Below are 17,109 nucleotides of genomic sequence, written 5' to 3' on the forward strand. Positions count from 1 at the left end.
TTTCAATATGCTAAAGCAAAGAAAAGAAGGTCAACCTAATCAACCCTCGGGGTCCTCATCACTCTCTTTGTCATTTTTCTTACAATCATTGTTGATATTGTTATCTGCTCACCACCAACAATTTAATGTCACAAGTAGTTAGATGCTCTCCGCTGTCCACTTGGATTGCTTGTAGTTGATAACGGCATGACTTTTGGAGAAAAATCTCACTGAGGGTTCACTTGTCGTTGATACTGATAGGGATTCCTTTACAACCATTGCTAATCCTAGATAAGAGTATTCACTTGTGACCTTCCACATGTAGAATTGTTCTGACCCCTTGATAGGACGCGAGCTAATGTATACATCTAGATCATGCACGAGATCAATGGTTGTATATGCTCTTTATCTGGAAACAACTTGTCGAGTGCTTCACAAAAAAACAATTATAATTGTCCAAGCTGGACGAAAACATCCAAAAGAAGCTGAATGAAACATGATCTGATTATACATGATCCCAAGGGTAGTAAATAAATTCTGCACACAAGATATGACTTCATCCTTTCATCTAGGTCAACTAATTATTACTTCACGGATGGATCAAGGAGTGTTGAGATGTTGAATGTTTGGTTGTGAGTGAGGATTGTTGTATATTTAGTCATCTTGGTCTTCATTACGAGACAAGCGTGATAAAAATGTTTGTTGTTGTCATGATATGACACTACTTACTTGAAACATGGTCACATCTCTGATACCACGCTTGACACTATTGAGATGTCTCTTTATAACTCTAATGATAATAACTGCTTCATTTGCTTTTGCTGACTTTGAGGGACAAGCAAGGCAATAGCCCTCAAATGGAGCTTCAATATACATATGAAATCCTTGATCATATGGCACTCCTTTTCAACCAACACAGATTTCTTCAATACCTTCAATGCCATTATGTCAAGAACGTTCCACTTCTCAACAGTGGCAACAGGCATCTCACATGTTGAATTCCACATTTTCAGACAGTCTAGGGAACCCTCTGTAGTTCAACAGGCCAAAATGCTTGCATAATCATATATAGTGATTGTCATAATGTGTCCACCCACGTATTGCAGTGATGATTTCCCTAAGCCGAAATATTGTGTTGCCTAATGTAGGTGAACCAAAGTCATCTTATTCATTGAGCTGTTTAGTGTTGTTCACCCAAGGATGTTATTAGCATCTATAAAGGCCTGCTCTTATGGTGCCTTTGTCGCATGTAGGGAGCTCACCCTGGCCCAGACTACTAGGTTTACAATGTGCGCCATACATAGTACATGTCTACTTGCACTAAAATGAGGGAACCCAACTTTAATTCCTCTTCTATAATATTACTCATTTTCTTGTTATTCGATGTGTTGTTGGTAGTTCCCCCACACATCTATGTAAAATTACAGCAAAATGATAAAAGTAGTTGATAAGAAACATATTATTCATGAAAATGTGATGAATATGCTTTCTTTCAACTCAGACTCTTGCCTTAATTTGGAAGATGCTCACATTGATATTTTCCCTAATGTGGGAGCCTTTTGACTGGCATATGCTTGGCACACGCTCACACAATTTCCACTATACGTCTACCTAGTGCACAATCACCCATTATGCAATGTTTTTCTCTGAAATACGTGGGTCAAGTGTTAGGGATACACATGCAACATTGGCTAATTTTCTTTGGATACTCTTCATATCCTTGTAAAGTCCATTTGCTTTTGCTTTGATACCCTAGAATGATGGGATAAATATCTGTTCTTGTGCAATATAACATAGGAGTATTATGAAATATTTCTTCTTGTAAATTGCTCACAACAAAATAAGAAAGACGTAAGTGGTGCAGAAGTTATTCTTTTGTATTCTATACCATAAGACTTGTATAATACTGTTTTGAGGTTTCGAGGTGTCCCCTTCATGTACTCTATCCCAAATTTCTCTTATATTGACCTGCTATGTCAAAGTACTCAGATACCAATGTCCATGAATACATCAATATTCTTAGTGAATTATGATGAGATTATAATATGAAGATCACTAGTCTTTAAGCATGTAGTTTAAGCATTCATATTCAAAGGATACTTGATAAGGACATCAAAGTATATGTATAGAATTACTATTTAGCCTCACTCATATAATTACTATGGTTTTTCCCTTAGTTATTAGTGTGGAGACACGATGGATAGATAGTGGGTACTCTTTACTGGAAAGAGTTCATTGAATTGATCTGTACAAATCTCTGAATCGTATTACACCAAAGTGTCAATCAAATTGATTCTCGCCATGGTTGTGTAAATGGTCCTTAGACCTGAGATGCCAAAGACGTCATGTGGGCGGATAGTTATACTTTGACTATGATATATGAGTTTCTAATTTGGGGATTCTATATAGTCTTAGTTTGGGTGCATGAAGAAGTTCACGAAGACACAATTGAATGGTCAAGATGGGATCGTCCAACCTCAATAAAAGAGGTGACATCTCAAGGAAGAAGATGCGATAAAGTCCTTGTCTAAGGTAGTGAAATATCAGAAAAGAGTTCTCCAATGATTTCAGAAGGCGTTAGTACTAACTTGGATGACCGATTATGGTTTGATAGTTGACCATACTCTAAGTCCTATGAGAATCAAGTGGATAAGATACTATACTTAGATGGTAACCGATGATGAACATGTTCCATGAATGAAGTCGATACACACTCCTTTGTATCTTCTAGAGCACGAGGTGTAGCTTGGCAACCTACTTGTTCGAGACTCAACCTATGGGTTGGGTTAAATCAATCTGACATTAATTAATCTATATGGTGATATAGTTTATTACTATGAAAGGCCAATAAAGGTTATTGGGCCACTCGAGTCATTAACTAGACTAATACATAGGCCTAGAGGGCCACACATTAATAGTTTTTGGACGTCAAAAGATATATTAAAGTTTGAAAGTTTTATCAAAAATACTCACTTAGTATAAATAGGGGAAGGCTCTGAGTGAAATTCATCCAGGACCGAATTGTTTAGGGGCCTTCCTATTGTTCTCCTTCTCCCTAAGGCTCCTCTCTGATCCCAATGCGATCGAGTTGATGTAATGACAATGACATAGGTTGAACAGAGCCCATCAATGTGAAGGAGGAGATTTTATGTGTTGAGGATCGCATGGATACTTCTTGAGGTTGCACACATGAGCAACTCCACGTGACTCATTCGAGTACTAAATGAATCACGGGCGTGATCCGTGCTGAGGTGATTCGTTTCATGATGTTGTTGATGGTGTTACGATTCCACTTTAAAGTCTTCTCCTGCGGATCATTTTGAGGTGTTCATCTAGTTCAAGGTCTCGGGAAATCAACTCTCTCCCCTTGCCCTTCAAGTTAGCATACACTTTATGGTGAAACCTCTCTAGATGTCTCTAGAGAGGACTGTGGCTTAGATATTTGATGCGGGATACAATGACACCACATAAGTTGCATTTGGAACTTCTGTCATCCCACAGATGCATAGCATCTTAGCGCATCATAGGCGTTAGGGCAAGGTCTTTTTTGTTTGATGTTTGTGCTAATATCATTAGATTCATCTTCCCAAGACATGACTACAAATCCAGTCCGTGTGAAGACATGACATGTTACATCCTATCAATTTGAAGTTGTATTAAATGAATTAAGATGCATGGTGGAACATAAATTACGATTTAGGAGAAAGAAAAATGACACTTATGATTCACATAAAATGGGCTTTGATGAAGAGACAAAAAAATTAAGAGTTTGCAAGTTTGAGGTTTAAAAAGGAAAAAAATAGGGGGAATACTACGAAACAGCATGAACTCCCGTTTTTGTCAGCCAGGCAGCATGAACTTTCATACTTGTTCAAAAAATAGCACGAACCAATAAGAAGACGCCAAGTGGCGTCTTCTTATTTTTTTTGTCAGCGATGGTCAACTGGTGACGTGGTAGCCAGGTGGCTTCCACCGTGGCAGCCAGGTGGACTCCACGGTGGCATCTACGTCTCCGGCCGCCGACGCCGCCCGTCTCCGGCCGCCGCCGACGCCGCCTCTCCGCCGCCGACGCGCCCGCTCGCGCCGACGCCGCCCGTCTCCGTCCGCCGACGCCACCCGTCTCCGGCCGCCCCCACCGCCGCCCGTCTCCAACCGCCGACCCCGCGTGTCTCTCTCTCTCTATCTTTATCTATCCATCTCTCTCTGTGAATGAAGTTGACTGGATTATTTACATGATTGAAGAGATGCGAGAAGAGCTGCCGGCTTCGGTGGACCAATTACTTGATACCTGATCTCAAGCACGACGAGTTTACACCGCGGGATGAGCAGGTATCTATTTTTCTCAGTTTCTGATGATGGGTGTCTCCAAAAATCCCTTCATGTGGGGGGTTCTGATCGTCAGGATTCGGAAAGTTGATCTGCAAGAGAGGGAAAGATGTTTCGCTGCAGACGGGTGGCGTCGGCGGACAGAGACAGGCAGCGGCAGCGGCGGCGGGAGATGGGCGGCGTCGGCGGCCGGAGACGGGCGGCGTCGGCGGCCGGAGACGTAGATGCCACCGTGGAGTCCACCTGGCTGCCACGGTGGAAGCCACCTGGCTACCACGTCACCAGTTGACCATCGCTGACAAAAAAAATAAGAAGATGCCACTTGGCGTCTTCTTATTGGTTCGTGCTATTTTTTGAACAAGTATGAAAGTTCATGCTGCTTGGCTGACAAAAACGGGAGTTCATGCTGTTTCGTAGTATTCCCCCAAAAAAATAAAAGGTATTACAGGTGGGGGGACAGGGTTTTTGTGTTCTTTTCTTTTTTGTGGGTCATTAGGTTTTAATGAAATTTTAATAAATCAAGCACAACATTGTGTTAGTGACCCATTTCTTCCACTATAAGGCTTATTTTCCTAACACTAATAGTAAGGGTCAATGCAATTCTGGACAATGAAATGGATTGATTAGTTGATTTACATAGATAGATTGGAATTTGATCAAAATGATGCAACAATCATCAGATGAAAATGATAAAAAATATTGATTGGTTGGCTAGATTTTTATAATTATTAATTCAATATAAAAAATAAGAATAAAATCATTGATACAAGCAATTTTCTCTCTTTCTTTATTAGCCCATTCCCTTTTTGACCCAATGGGCAATGAAATCCATCTACCTAGTCGTATTAAATCAATTGATCCAGTAGAGTTAATCACTGAAAGGTAAGAAGTCTTATTAAAATTAAAAGAAAATTCAAGATGAAGTTTAGAAAAATTTCATGCAAATAAGGAAGAATTAAGAAGAAAAATACTGAAGTCTGCTAACTTTTATTTCAGAAAAATGAGTAAAACAAAAAAATTTGAAGCAGAGTTTTAGAAAAATCAATGTAATTGTTGGCGGTTGAAGGGTCTTATAGAGGAACATTAAATGAAATGAAAAATGCAAAGATATGCCTGATTAGACCTAGGGTAGCTTATTTAGTGATCGCTTTGGCAACAAAGATATCATTTTCAGAACAAGATTGAAGGTTTCAGTACAAAAATTTTAGGCCTATAAAATAAAAAAAAACATCAAGTTAAAATGATCCAATACAATACCAACCTTAGCCACAAAACTGACAAATGAAAGTATTATGAATTGAAATATAATTCCAAGATCATGTGGTATCTCGACGATATGAACTTTTGATACAAGTTAACTCACAACCTCAGTCCTAGTCATCCTGCATCAAATTACCAACGGGGTGGTTGATATGTGGTCTGATAATTCAGACTGCACTGCACAGCACAATGTTTTCACATTAGTTGCACAAAAGGACCTACCCTAGTTTCTTATTCTCTTACTCATCTTCTTCTTCTTTGATTCTTCTTCTCTTCCTCTTTTATAAGTCTTTTCATCTTGCTTTCTTACTTGTCTTCTTGTTCTTTTCATCTTCCTTTCTTTTTCTCTTCATATTCTTCTTCTTTTTTCTATTACTTTTTTCATCTTCCTATTTCCATATTATTCTCTTCTTCTTTTCTACTTATTTTGATATTATTCTCTCCTTCTTCTTTGCATCTTCCCTTTTATATTTTATATTTTTTCTTTTCTTCTTCTTTTCGTGTTATTTTCTCTTCTTTTCTATGCCATGTTTTTTACTTTTCTTGACTTTGACACTGACCAGTCAATCTGGTTGAATGGGGACCGGAGTGAGACTGGACCGAAACTAGATCAAACTTTAAATAAGTTTTAGGTCCTTAAAAAAATAGGGACACGACCGGGACCGTCAAACCCTACTTGGATGAGGCCCAAAAATCGGTTGCAAGCGAACACATGTAACTAGAAACTACATCTGAGACTGAACAAGATGGGTTACAGGTCACAATGATGTCCACGCCAGGTGCATCCCCCCCAGTTTATTTTAATTTTATTATCAGGTGGAATATATTTAGGCGAACCGTCTGTATTTATCTGTTGGAAAAATCTTTACGGTGGATAAATATATTAAATATCTAGTGATGGCATTTTCGTTATTAAGGTTAAACATGGGGGCATGAATTAATTACCTCCCCTGCCCGTGAGAGTTTGAAATTGGACTTCTGCAGTCTCGTGAAGAACCTGGTGGGACCCACAAGGTTGGATTATTGCCACGTGGACGACGTACGGCCGCTCATCTGAAGAGACAGTGGAGAATTACACGGAGGGTTAGTCCCATCGATTTTAGAAGCGGCAATTTCGAGAAAAACCCATAAAAAGTAATTTTCTTTTAGGAAAGACTTGCGGGCGTCAGAGAATCCAACGAAAGGGTCTGTAAAGCGTGCACTGTAAAGTGAGGTGGCATTTTACGGATCAGTCCTCTTCTTTCAAAACATATTTAAAGGGGAGTAGGTTTCGTATATTTGAGTAGGAGGGAAATAAAATATGTTGTCTGGGTATTTGCGGAAAATTAATCCGTCTGCATTAAAGAAACACGTCGGGAGTTGCATGCTTACGTAGACCGAAAAACACTTCTTCAAATGGCAATTTCTCCGGAAATCGAGACTTTGATTCGTCTCTCTCTCTAGCTTTCTCTCTCTAAAGCTTTCTCTATGAGACATTCTCCCTCTATAAATTTCTCCCCCTGAAGCTTTCTCTCTCTAAAGCTTTCTCCCTCCAAAGCTTCCTCTCTATGAAGTTTTCTCTCTCTAAAGCTCTCTCCTTCAGTCCTTCTAAAGTTTTCTCTCTCTAAAGCTCTCTCTCTAAAAAGTTCTCTCCTTCTGAAGTTTCTCTCTCTCTAAAAAGTTCTCTCCTCTTGAAGTTTTCTCTCTCTAAAGCTCTCTCCTTCTGAAGTTTTGTCTCTCTAAAGCCCTCTCTCAAGCTCTCTCCTTCTGGAGTTTTCTCTCTCGAAAGCTTTCTCCCTCTGGAGTTTTCTCTCTCTAAAGCTTTCTCCCGTGAAGCTTTCTCTCTCTAAAGTTTTCTCCCCATGAAGCTTTCTCTCTCCGAAGCTTTCTCCCCATGAAGCTTTCTCTCTCTAAATCTTTCTCCCTATGAATCTTTCTCTCTCTAAAGCTTTATCTCTCTGATGTTTTCTCTCTCTAAAGTTTTCTCTCTCTAAGACTTTATCTCTCTAAAGGATACTCGCTCTATAGCATTGCTGAGCCAGTTGCAGTCGGATCTCAACACCCACAGTCTCCTCAGCAGGCGCGGAGCTACTCTTTCTCTATCTCTAATTCTCTCTCTCTAGCTTTCTCTCTCTTCGGGGCCATGGGGGAGGAGAGAGAGATGGACTGAGAGGCGACCATCCCGTGCGCTTTGATGAGAATCCAAGATCGTTCCTCGTCTGCGATGTTCTGTGCTTGAACTGAGCCGATTGGGAGGAGATGCGATCGGATTTCCGCCATGGATGAGGTTTCGGTGTCGGATTCGGATCGGGGGAAGGATGAACAGGTTGAATGGCGAGATTTCCCCAAAGGGATTAGGGTTCTTCTTCTTCTCGAACGCGGTTCCTCCTCCTCGGACATCAAATCTCTTCTCGAGCGGATGCAATATTCAGGTTTTGAACGGATTAAATCGGTTTTTCCTCCTCAATCTTGTTCTTGTTCTTCGATTCGATTGTTGATTTCTTCGTTTTTTGTTCAGTTTCTGTGTTCGAAGACGAGGAGGAGGCGCTGGAGGCTGTAAGGGGAACGGCGGAGAGCTTTCACGTCGCCATTGTTGAGGTATTCGAGCTCGGATTAGACTGTTTTATTTTTTGTTCCTCTTTTCTTGATTAGAAATCGTTTCAGGTGACTGATTACAACAGCGATGGCTGCTTCAGATTCCTGGAAACTGCGAAAGGACTCCCCACCATCAGTAATAAATCGTCTTCGTCTTTGTTCTTCGCAGAAATCTCTAGTTTTCTTCCTGAATCGTTTTTTTTTCCAGTGATTTCTGACGCTGAATGCATTGAAACGACGATGAGATGCATTGCTGTGAGTTGCTTAGTTTTCCTTCGATGTTTTTCTCTTCACACAGGTGAATATACCAATTTGAAATTGGGTTTCTGGTTTGATTTCTAGCTTGGGGCAGTGGAATTTCTTCGAAAACCGGTCTCGGAGGAGAAGCTGAAGAACATCTGGCAGCATGTTGTTCATCAGGTGACTGAACTAGAAGCTCCTTCATGGACCTTTAATGGAGGCTGAGAATGGGAAAATGTTCTAAATTGGGATTAGTCTGGGCAGGCCTTCAATGCAGGCGGCGGCGCCATCCCCAATTCCCTGAAACCCGTCAAGGAGACCGTCTCCTCGATGCTTCAGCTCGAGCCGGGGGAAGACGGCGATAGGCTACCGGCGCCGGCGACACCACAGCTGGAACAATTCAGTAGATCTCCGCCGTTGGATCCGTCCAAGGCCTGCAGCTCTGGCAACAAATACGCCGACGAAACATGCAACCATTCCTCCACTGGCGAGGAAGACGACGGCGAGAAGGAGATCTCCGCGCCACCGCCGGGAAGCCGGCCCACGAAGAGGAGGACGAAGGTGAGCTTCACCCAGATTGAGTTCAAAGATTGAATCTTTGAACTCAACTTGCTGATCTAATGTGTTTAGAACACGCAATTATGCATTATGGATCATCATTCTGTGTATTGAATTATGTGAAATAATGCGTGCGACCATTGATCTTATGAATTTTACACAGTCAGTGCATAAGCTTAGTGATTTTTATGATTGAATTGCAGGTTGACTGGACGCCTGATCTGCATAAGCGGTTCGTGCAGGCGGTCGAGCAGCTCGGAATCGATCTGGCTATCCCATCCAAGATCCTGGAGCTGATGAGAGTGGAAGGGTTGACTCGGCACAACGTGGCTAGCCATTTGCAGGTTGACTTCTTCTTATATGATTTCATGCATGTGTCTTGTGACTTATGTTTTTATTGGTCTTTGATGATTGCAGAAGTATCGAATGCGGAAGCGGCATGCGCTTCCGAAGGACGAAGGCAATCGGGTCAGCTGGCAACGGCATGGAAATCATGTACCGCCGTCGGCAGTGATGGCGAGATCGTGCCATTATCGCCCGGTTATGGCCTTTGCCGCCGCCGGGGGGTATCCTGTTTGGGGCCATCCACACGCCTCCATCCAGCCGTGGGCTGCTGCCGCCACGTTCTCCCATTGGCATCCTCCACCTGATCCTCACTGGCCATGGAAATCCCACACTAGGGTGGGTTACCCTTGGGTTCATCATCATCGTCATCATCATCGTCATCTTCATAGTATTCAATGTCGTCATTGTCGTCATCATCCTCATCATCGTCTTTATGGTACTCAATGTCATCATTGTCATCAGCATCATCATCATCATCATCATTGTATTCAATACAATCATCGTCTTTATCATCTTCATGGTATTCTATGTCGTCATCGTCATCATCATCATCATCATATTATTCAATGTCATCATCGTTGTCATCATCTTCATGGTATTCACTATCATCATCGTCATCATCATCTTTGTAGTATTCAATATCATCGTTCTTCATAAAAAGGTATTCGATATCATCATTGTCATCATAATGATCACCTTCATAGTATTCGATACCATCATCATCGTTATCACCACCATTATCTTGAAAAACGAGTACCTCACTTTTGAGCCTCCACCTTTCTTTTATTCAGAATTTCTTCTGTTCTTCTAGTTTTCTTGGTAGGAATCCGACCTGTCTTCATGGTATTCACTATCATGATCGTCATCATCATCTTTGTAGTATTCAATATCATCGTTCTTCATAAAAAAGTATTCAATATCATCATTGTCATCATAATCATCATCTTCATAGTATTCGATATCATCATCATCATCATCTCATGATATTTCTGTGTCATCATGATCGATATCACCACCATTATCTCGAAAAACGAGTACCTTTCTTTTATTTAGAATTTCTTTTGCTCTTCTAGTTTTCTTGGTAGGAATTCGATCTATCTTTTCGTCTATGCAATTATCTTGTAGCCCAAAAGAGTTCAATAATCGCCATACTCATCCATCCTCATCAGCACCATCACCATCATCATCATATCATCATCATCATCATATGATCAAGACATTAACCCAGAACTTTCTTTTCTAATTATACCAAATCATCATCATCTCACATTCATCATCTCTTTTCTTTTGATTTTCTCGATAAAAACGTACCTGTTCATCAGATGCACGCGGATGCATGGGGCTGCCCAGTCCTCCACCATGGCTCATATCCTTCAACACCCATCCACACCCAGGTGCAAATATATCATATTTTCTTAAATTAACACCCCCAAAACCGCATACCTGAGAGTGTCAAAGCAATTAACAAAGATCTGGGTCGAAAAAAACAGGATTTTGGATCGTACTACGCTGGGCCGGCGCAGTTTACCGAGCCGAAGAAGCTCGACGGCGGACTGGTGAGTGGTTTTCTTGATCTTCTTCTCTCAAGTTCTCTGATTGGACGGCTGTGATCGATCCTACGGTTGATCAGACGGAGGAGGTGATCGATGAGGTAGTCAGGCAGGCGTTGACGGAGCCGTGGCGGCCGCTGCCGTTGGGCTTGAAGCCACCGTCAACGGAGAGCGTTCTGTCCGAGTTGCACCGCCAAGGCATCAGCCGAGTCCCTCCTCGTTGACGGCTCTCCTTGTGCCACGTCACCTGGAAAACTTGCGGCTCGGAATCTCTCTCTCTCTCTAGATCTATCTATCTATCTCTCTCTCTTTGTATCTTTATCTCTGTAGGGGTGGTCTTTATTTTGTGTTCTGGGGCTTTGGCCAGCTGGTGGAACGGTGAGTGGTGGAGTAAATAAAAGCGCCTTATCCGGAAGGGGGCCCATGGGGAAGTTAATGGTGTAAAGAGAGATGCATTTAAGAGAGATAAGTGCACGGTCAGATAAGACAGAGGCATCTAGATGGAATGGCAAGTGTCCACAGTAGAGAGTCGGAGTAGGATGATAGAGATGTGCAGCAAAAGGAAAAAGATGGGTGGATAAATAGATGGGTAGATAGATTAGATGGGTGGACGGATAGATTGGCAGATAGGTTAGATGGCTGGATAGGTAGATGGTTATATAGATTGGATGGGTGGATAGATAGATAGATGGGTGGGTAGATAGATGAACAGATAGGCAGATAGACGGACAGAGAGATAGAAATATAGATAATTAGATAGATGGATAGAATGATATAAAGATAGATAGAAGGATAGAATGGCATATAGATAGATAGACAGATAGATGGATAGAATGATAGATAGATGGATAGAATGATACATAGCTAGATAAATAGATGTATAGAATGATTTATAGATAGATAATTAGCTTGATAGATAGATGTATAGAATGATATATAGATAGATAGATAGATTGATAGATGATATATATATATAGAATGATGAGTGGATGGATAGATGGATGGAGGGAAAGAAAGATATGGGGTTGACTGATGGAAGGATGAATAGCTATGGTTAATAGAACGGCAACTAATAGATATATACATATATATAACTAAGTAAAGATTTTTCTAGAAAGAGAGAAATATGAAGATAGTGAATAGAAATCTCTAGAGATATAGACTACTATATGAATCATTTACTACCATTATATACTGTTGGAGTGGGACCGAAATGACGACTGACACAATACTGAGCTGTTCGGATACCGACAATGAACAAACCAGAAAGATATGCTGGTCTCTCTCTCTCTCTATCTCAATCTCTCTCTCTCTCTCTATCAATCTATCTCTCTCTATGTCTCTCTTTCTCTCTCTCTCTATCAATCTATCTCTCTAATGTCTCTCTTTCTCTCTCTCTCTCTCTCTATCAATATATCTCTCCAATGTCTCTCTTTCTCTCTCTCAATCAATCTATCTCTCTAATGTCTCTCTTTCTCTCTCTCTCTCTCTATCAATATCTCTCCAATGTCTCACTTTCTCTCTCTCTCTCTCTCTATCAATGTATCTCTCTCATGTCTCTTTTTCTCTCTCTCTATCAATGTATCTCTCTCATGTCTCTCTTTCTCTCTCTCTATCAATCTATCTCTCTAATGTCTCTCTTTCTCTCTCTCTCTCTCTCTCTCTCTTTCTCTCTCTCTCTATCAATCTATCTCTCTCTCTCTCTATGTCTCTCTTTCTCTCTCTCTCTATCAATCTATCTCTCTAACGTCTCTCTTTCTCTCTTAGTATCTCTCTCTATCAATCTATCTCTCCATGTCTCTCTTTCTCTCTCTATCAATCTAGCTCTCTAACGTCTCTCTTTCTCTCTCTATCAATCTAGCTCTCTAACGTCTCTCTTTCTCTCTCTATCAATCTATCTCTCCATATCTCTCTTTCTCTCTCTATCAATCTATCTCTCCAGTCTCCATGTCTCTCTTTCTCTCTCTATCAATCTATCTCTCCAGTCTCCATGTCTCTCTTTCTCTCTATCAATTTATCTCTCCAGTCTCCATGTCTCTCTTTCTCTCTCTATCAATCTATCTCTCCAGTCTCCATGTCTCTCTTTCTCTCTCTATCAATCTATCTCTCCAGTCTCCATGTCTCTCTTTCTCTCTCTATCAATCTATCTCTACATGTCTCTCTTTCTCTCTCTATCAATCTTTCTCTCCATGACTCTCTTTCTCTCTCTATCAATCTATCTCTCTCCATCTCTTTCTCTCTCTCTCTATCAGTCTATCTCTCTCTATGTCTCTCTTTCTCTCTCCCTATCAGTCTCTCTCTATGTCTCTCTTTCTCTCTCTCTCTCTATCAATCTCTCTCTCCATGTCTCTCTTTCTCTCTCTCTCTCTATCAATCCACATCTCTTTCTCTCTCCCTACTTCCTTTCTCCCTACCTCAACGGCTCAACGTGACAATGCACAAAATGACAAGCCTATTTCTCTCACTACTCACTAGTTCTGTTCTCTTTTTCTCTCTCTGCAGTCCGCACCATACTGGGGCCTCGGGGTTATCAGTTGGCTAGATTTCTTAGGGGCCCAATCAAGGACAGTTAAATACTGTAGTATCCTCAAGAATAATAAATCCCCGTCCACCCATTTTCCTTCTAATTTTTTATGGCCGACTGACTGAAAGGACGTAAAATATATGCTCTAAAACCAAACATTATTCACTAAAATATGTTGCCACAAAAATTGAGGTTTACATGGAAGTATCTGTGGACTGGCACCATCTATGGGGTTTAGGTATCTAAAGGTTTTGGCACGGTTTCCCATATGGGATTATCAGATGTAGAATATGAGAGGGATTTCATGCAAACTTTGTATGGTATAGGGGGGGCACTATCTATATCTGATATCCCATATTTGATAGTGCACATGGATCAAGATAATGGGGGACTATCCCTAATTGTATCAACTGTTGGAGTCCTTCTAGGGGAACATTTCCTTAATTAAATTGAATTTCATAAAATTCCTCTGCGATTCATGAAATTTGAATCGGGCTTCAGATGGCAACAAGTTCAATGTTGGCCACTTATTTCTTTCTCTCTCTATTTCCCATTCTTGTTCCCCTTCCCTATATATCACACTTCTTCGTCTCATCCTCTTCCTCAAATTTTCTCATACTTGCTCTCTCTTTCCTTCTAACTCCCTCTCTTTCTCTATTTCTTTATCTCAGTCTTTATGAAATAAACGCAGTGCATTATCATCCCGTAAATTTCCACCCAAAATTAAGCAGTTTGTGCATTTTCCAGTTTGAAATTCTAATCCAAAATTTTGAATATTTCTTTCCAATTAAGATTGAGTATATCTGTAAAAACATAATGAAATTTACTTCTCCAATCTTCAATCTCTCTATCTCTCGTCCTTTCCAAGTAGCATAAGGCCATCTCAATGCCCCTAACAGTTCATTTGGTCAATCCCCTATCCGACTATCGATTGCATATGAGACTGAATGGGCAAGCCCATTAGGGCCGGTAAGCCATTAAGTGGACCATGCCAGGCGTCCTATCAAGGAGTGAAAAATGTCAGGCCCAAAAATTGAAAGATAATAACTTGCTTCCCTTTTAACTTAATGGCATTTCCTTTTCTACAGGTTAGTCATGTTATCTTTCCAGAAAAATCACAGAAAACATATAATTTGCAAAGTTGAGTAGATTTCAGTTCTCTGTTCCCTGGGTTCAAAATTTCTTTTAACTTAGAAACATTTGAGTTTTAAATTTTGACATATTCGATGTTGAAAAAACATAAGCAGTCCCATTGTTTAGTCATTTATGCTGACGCTGATGAGACATTTTCTCGATCTTTGTGTTCCTCTCTCTCTCTCTCTCTCTCTCTCTTTCCATTTATCTCTAGATTTGTCTCCTTGCTCTCTATCTTGCTCTTTTCTCCCCCCTTTTCTTTCTCTCTAGGCCTCTCCCTCTTCCTATTTCTGCATTTCTCTCTCCAGATATTTCTTTCAACCTCCTCACCCACTTCATTCTCTATATTTCTTATCACTCTCTAGAACTCTCTCGATCAGGGAATCAACATTTCTCTTTCCCTCCTTTATTTCTCATTATTTGTCTCTCTGTATATCTCCCATCGTTTCTCCAAATAAATTTTTTTTGCACTAAGCCATAATTGTCCATTGAAGTTGTCAGCTCTATCCCTGTCACTCTAATTCAGCCTTTTTCAATTTCCCTAAAATACCGTCCGATTAGCATTATAGCGCAATTATTCTCCATTAAATAACGCATAAAAGCAATAATTCATACTGACTCAAAAACTATTTTCCCTAATGGACTCAAATAAAATTTAGATAGAGAAGTCAGTAGATCGAGTCATTATTCATCAGTTTTTTTAACTGAAAGTTCCTCCATGGGCTCATTTAAAATAAAAAAATCAGTAATAAGATTTATGAATCTGCATGAGTTAATTTTAAGATTAAAATGATTTAATTAAAGTTATTTTTAAATTTAAAATAATAAATACTCTTATTTTGAATATTTCACTCGTAACTAATCTCTCTTAAAATTTCCCTTGTCAATGTTTTATCTTCTAAATATGTTGGATGTCATTTTTTACATACATTTCGTAGACCGCGGATAGGGAAACTTTTAAATTATTTGTCGTATGTATTATTCATCTTACTACTAGTCATGTTGGAGAAACACAAAGTGAAATATTCAAAACAGGAGGGGAATAGTGATGCTTAAGAGCTGCGTAGAAGAACCAAACGTTCCCTAATACTAAAATACTCAACTTATGTAGTTATATGACATATGAATGTGAGCTTTTTCACACCAAGAACACAAGAAAGTGCATCCAAAATTTTTCATAGTAAAAAATACAATGACCTCAAGGGTACTGCTAGCACACAACACTATATTAATGAGCTCATGGATGATGGGAAATCAGGAGTCTTTGACAGAATGTGATCCTTCAATGTTAGAATGTCAGAGATGATTAATCAGCTTATTTACCATACTAACTTGCCATGGATTTGAGTTGTCGGCACTATAATTTTTTCTCATCAATCTATAGTGGTCATCGTGGAGCAGTGTTGTGATGTCAAGAAGACTACTGACATTTAGGATATTTATTGAATTGGAGGCGTGTGTTGAGAAGAATGAGTCATATACGATGACACACTAATTCTCTTAGCAAAGCAGCTCAAAAGTTAGAATGGTTGTTTGTGCCATCAATTGATCAACAAAGAGATAACTACACTCTATGGATCATTTTTGGATGCCCAAATTGAAGCTGACCTTAAATCATCTTATTTTTTGATGTGATGGAGTAGCACTCACAATATACATGATGGAGCCATTAGAATTGGGACAATCAATGCACTGACATCCCCCACCATTTCTGGAGGAAAAACAATTTCAGATCATGCGTGAAGAGTGGGAATTGCTTAAGGATTTTGTGTTTGTCTTGGGTTTGTTCATGTACAAAAAGCCATGTGAGAGTTTTTGGAGATGTTCTACAAGATGAAAATGTTTGTGGAATGCAAGCTAATCATAGATTCCATATCTTTTTCCATGCTCATTTATACAAATTATTAAGTATAGTGCAAATGTAATGTTTATAATACACAATCTGGCTGGCTGAATTATAATGAGATCACAATACACATGTCTCTAAATCTTCACCATGTATTCTAAATATCCCTTTTTTAGAGGTCCTCGAGAAGGACATTGATGTATTTGGATAGAATATCACTATCTAACCCCACTCATATGATGAATATGGTTGATCATATAGCCACTAATGTGGAGATTAAGGATAGATAGTGGGTGCTCTTCAGAAAAAAAGAGTTCACTTAATCAGTTTGCATCAATCTCTGAATGGTATTACACCAAATTGTCAATCAGGTTAATTCATGTCACAATTTTGGTAGTGTTCCTTAGACCTTAGACACAAATGATGTCTTGTGGACGGACAGTTGACTAGAACCTAAGATTTCATACAAATAGAATTCCAAACCATCTATGCTCGGGTGTTGCAAGAAGTTCATGAGTATGATTGAATCGCTGAAATATGGCTATATGTCAATTGTATAAGAGTAGACATCTCAACGAAGACAATGCAATGAAGTCCTTGGCCAAGGTAGTGGAATATCAAAGAAGAATTATTGGTGACGATTCCTGAAGTCATCATAGGAGTGTCAATCAAATGAGGGAGTTAATACACTCCTTTGTATCTTCTATAGCATGGGGTGTATCTTGGCACCCATGGCTTGGAAACTCAACCTATTGATTGGGTTGAGTCAATAT

General features: G+C 39.9%; 1 protein-coding gene across 2 annotated transcripts; it reads left to right on the forward strand.

Moving 5' to 3' along the window:
* The first annotated feature begins 6,971 nt into the window (after positions 1-6,971).
* Positions 6,972-11,263, forward strand: LOC144708497 (two-component response regulator-like APRR2). Of its 2 annotated transcripts, none has more exons than XM_078581868.1 (11): positions 6,972-7,976; positions 8,063-8,142; positions 8,209-8,275; positions 8,348-8,394; positions 8,482-8,559; positions 8,635-8,940; positions 9,141-9,281; positions 9,355-9,618; positions 10,605-10,676; positions 10,773-10,838; positions 10,913-11,263. In XM_078581868.1, exons 1-11 carry the CDS (start codon positions 7,823-7,825, stop codon positions 11,054-11,056), a joined length of 1,419 nt encoding a protein of 472 aa, XP_078437994.1. In that variant the 5' UTR covers positions 6,972-7,822; the 3' UTR covers positions 11,057-11,263. The 2 variants fall into 2 exon arrangements, with proteins under 2 accessions (XP_078437994.1, XP_078437995.1); XM_078581869.1 differs by having other exon boundaries at positions 6,974-7,976; positions 8,644-8,940.
* The last annotated feature ends 5,846 nt before the right edge of the window (positions 11,264-17,109 follow it).

Source organism: Wolffia australiana, chromosome 10 (genome assembly GCF_029677425.1).
Source record: "Wolffia australiana isolate 7733 chromosome 10, ASM2967742v1".
In the NCBI taxonomy this organism is placed as follows: Eukaryota; Viridiplantae; Streptophyta; class Magnoliopsida; order Alismatales; family Araceae; genus Wolffia; species Wolffia australiana.

What these genes read in the sequence shown, in the direction of transcription:
- LOC144708497 (XM_078581868.1), top strand. Translation starts at nt 7,823, where the DNA reads ATGGATGAGGTTTCGGTGTCGGATTCGGATCGGGGGAAGGATGAACAG. An exon ending in CGACGATGAGATGCATTGCT is followed by an intron (nt 8,395 to 8,481) that starts GTGAGTTGCTTA and finishes TTTGATTTCTAG; the next exon opens with CTTGGGGCAGTGGAATTTCT. An exon ending in ACGTGGCTAGCCATTTGCAG is followed by an intron (nt 9,282 to 9,354) that starts GTTGACTTCTTC and finishes TGATGATTGCAG; the next exon opens with AAGTATCGAATGCGGAAGCG.